The sequence below is a fragment of the Tupaia chinensis genome, unplaced genomic scaffold (genome assembly GCF_000334495.1).
Source record: "Tupaia chinensis unplaced genomic scaffold, TupChi_1.0 Scaffold144326_1, whole genome shotgun sequence".
Lineage (NCBI taxonomy): Eukaryota > Metazoa > Chordata > Mammalia > Scandentia > Tupaiidae > Tupaia > Tupaia belangeri.
The window spans coordinates 650,265-651,023 of NW_006204184.1; the positions used below are offsets into that span (position 1 = coordinate 650,265).

At 69.4% G+C, this 759-nt stretch overlaps 1 protein-coding gene across 1 annotated transcript in view; it reads right to left on the reverse strand.

Annotated features, from left to right (window-relative positions):
• The window catches only part of ATP2B3 (ATPase plasma membrane Ca2+ transporting 3), a 47,993-nt gene that overhangs the window by 36,976 nt on the left and 10,258 nt on the right, over positions 1-759 (reverse strand). The window contains exon 7 of the mRNA XM_027767578.1: positions 507-671. Coding sequence (XP_027623379.1) covers positions 507-671 — 165 coding nt within the window. The remainder of the gene's footprint in view (positions 1-506; positions 672-759) is intronic.

Below are 759 nucleotides of genomic sequence, written 5' to 3' on the forward strand. Positions count from 1 at the left end.
GACGGTGGGGGCGGCCACCCCCGGTCCGGCCCCGCCACGGTGCCATGGCGCAGAGGGCGGGGGGAGGGGGGGAGAGACAAGGTAAGGTCGCCACAGCTGGGGCTGCCCGGAGCAGGGCCAAGGGCTCACGGACTGGGCTCCCGTTTCAGGACGACTGGGAGCTGGGCCCTGCAGGGTGGGTACAGGGCTGGTTTGTTGGAGTGCCCCAGGATAGAGTGGGGTGCACAGTGCAGCCTGTGCATGGGTGGGCAAGGACTCGGCCCACTCCCAGAAATCGGGGTTCTGGCCACGGGGGGGGGGCACGGGCACTGAGCCAGCCTGTGACCTGGGCAGTGGAGGGCTTGGAGCCCCTGCTTGCTGGGGGAGGGTTGCACTGGCCCCCAGCCTGTGCCTGGCTGCCGGCCCCCACCACCCGCCACATCTCTGTGGCCTGGTCCCATCTCTGGGAGCCAGTGGCCCTCTGCACCCCAGCAAAGGCCCCGGGCCCGCCCTCTGGCTGTCCCCACCTGCCTTCCCAATCTGCACGGCCAGCTTGGTGAGCTTCCCCTGCAGGACGGACTTCTCCTTCTTTGGCACGCTGGCCCGCTTCTTCTCCCGCTCCTCCACCTCTCCGCCCTCTGCACTCTTCAGGGGCTTCATCTCCATGGCCACTGCCCCATCCTGCTTCTTAGCTGCTCACAGAGGGCCCACGCCAAGGTTAGGGCCCGGCCAGCTAAAGAGGCTGCGTGGGGCTCCACCCCGCAGGGGCAGCCACCCCCG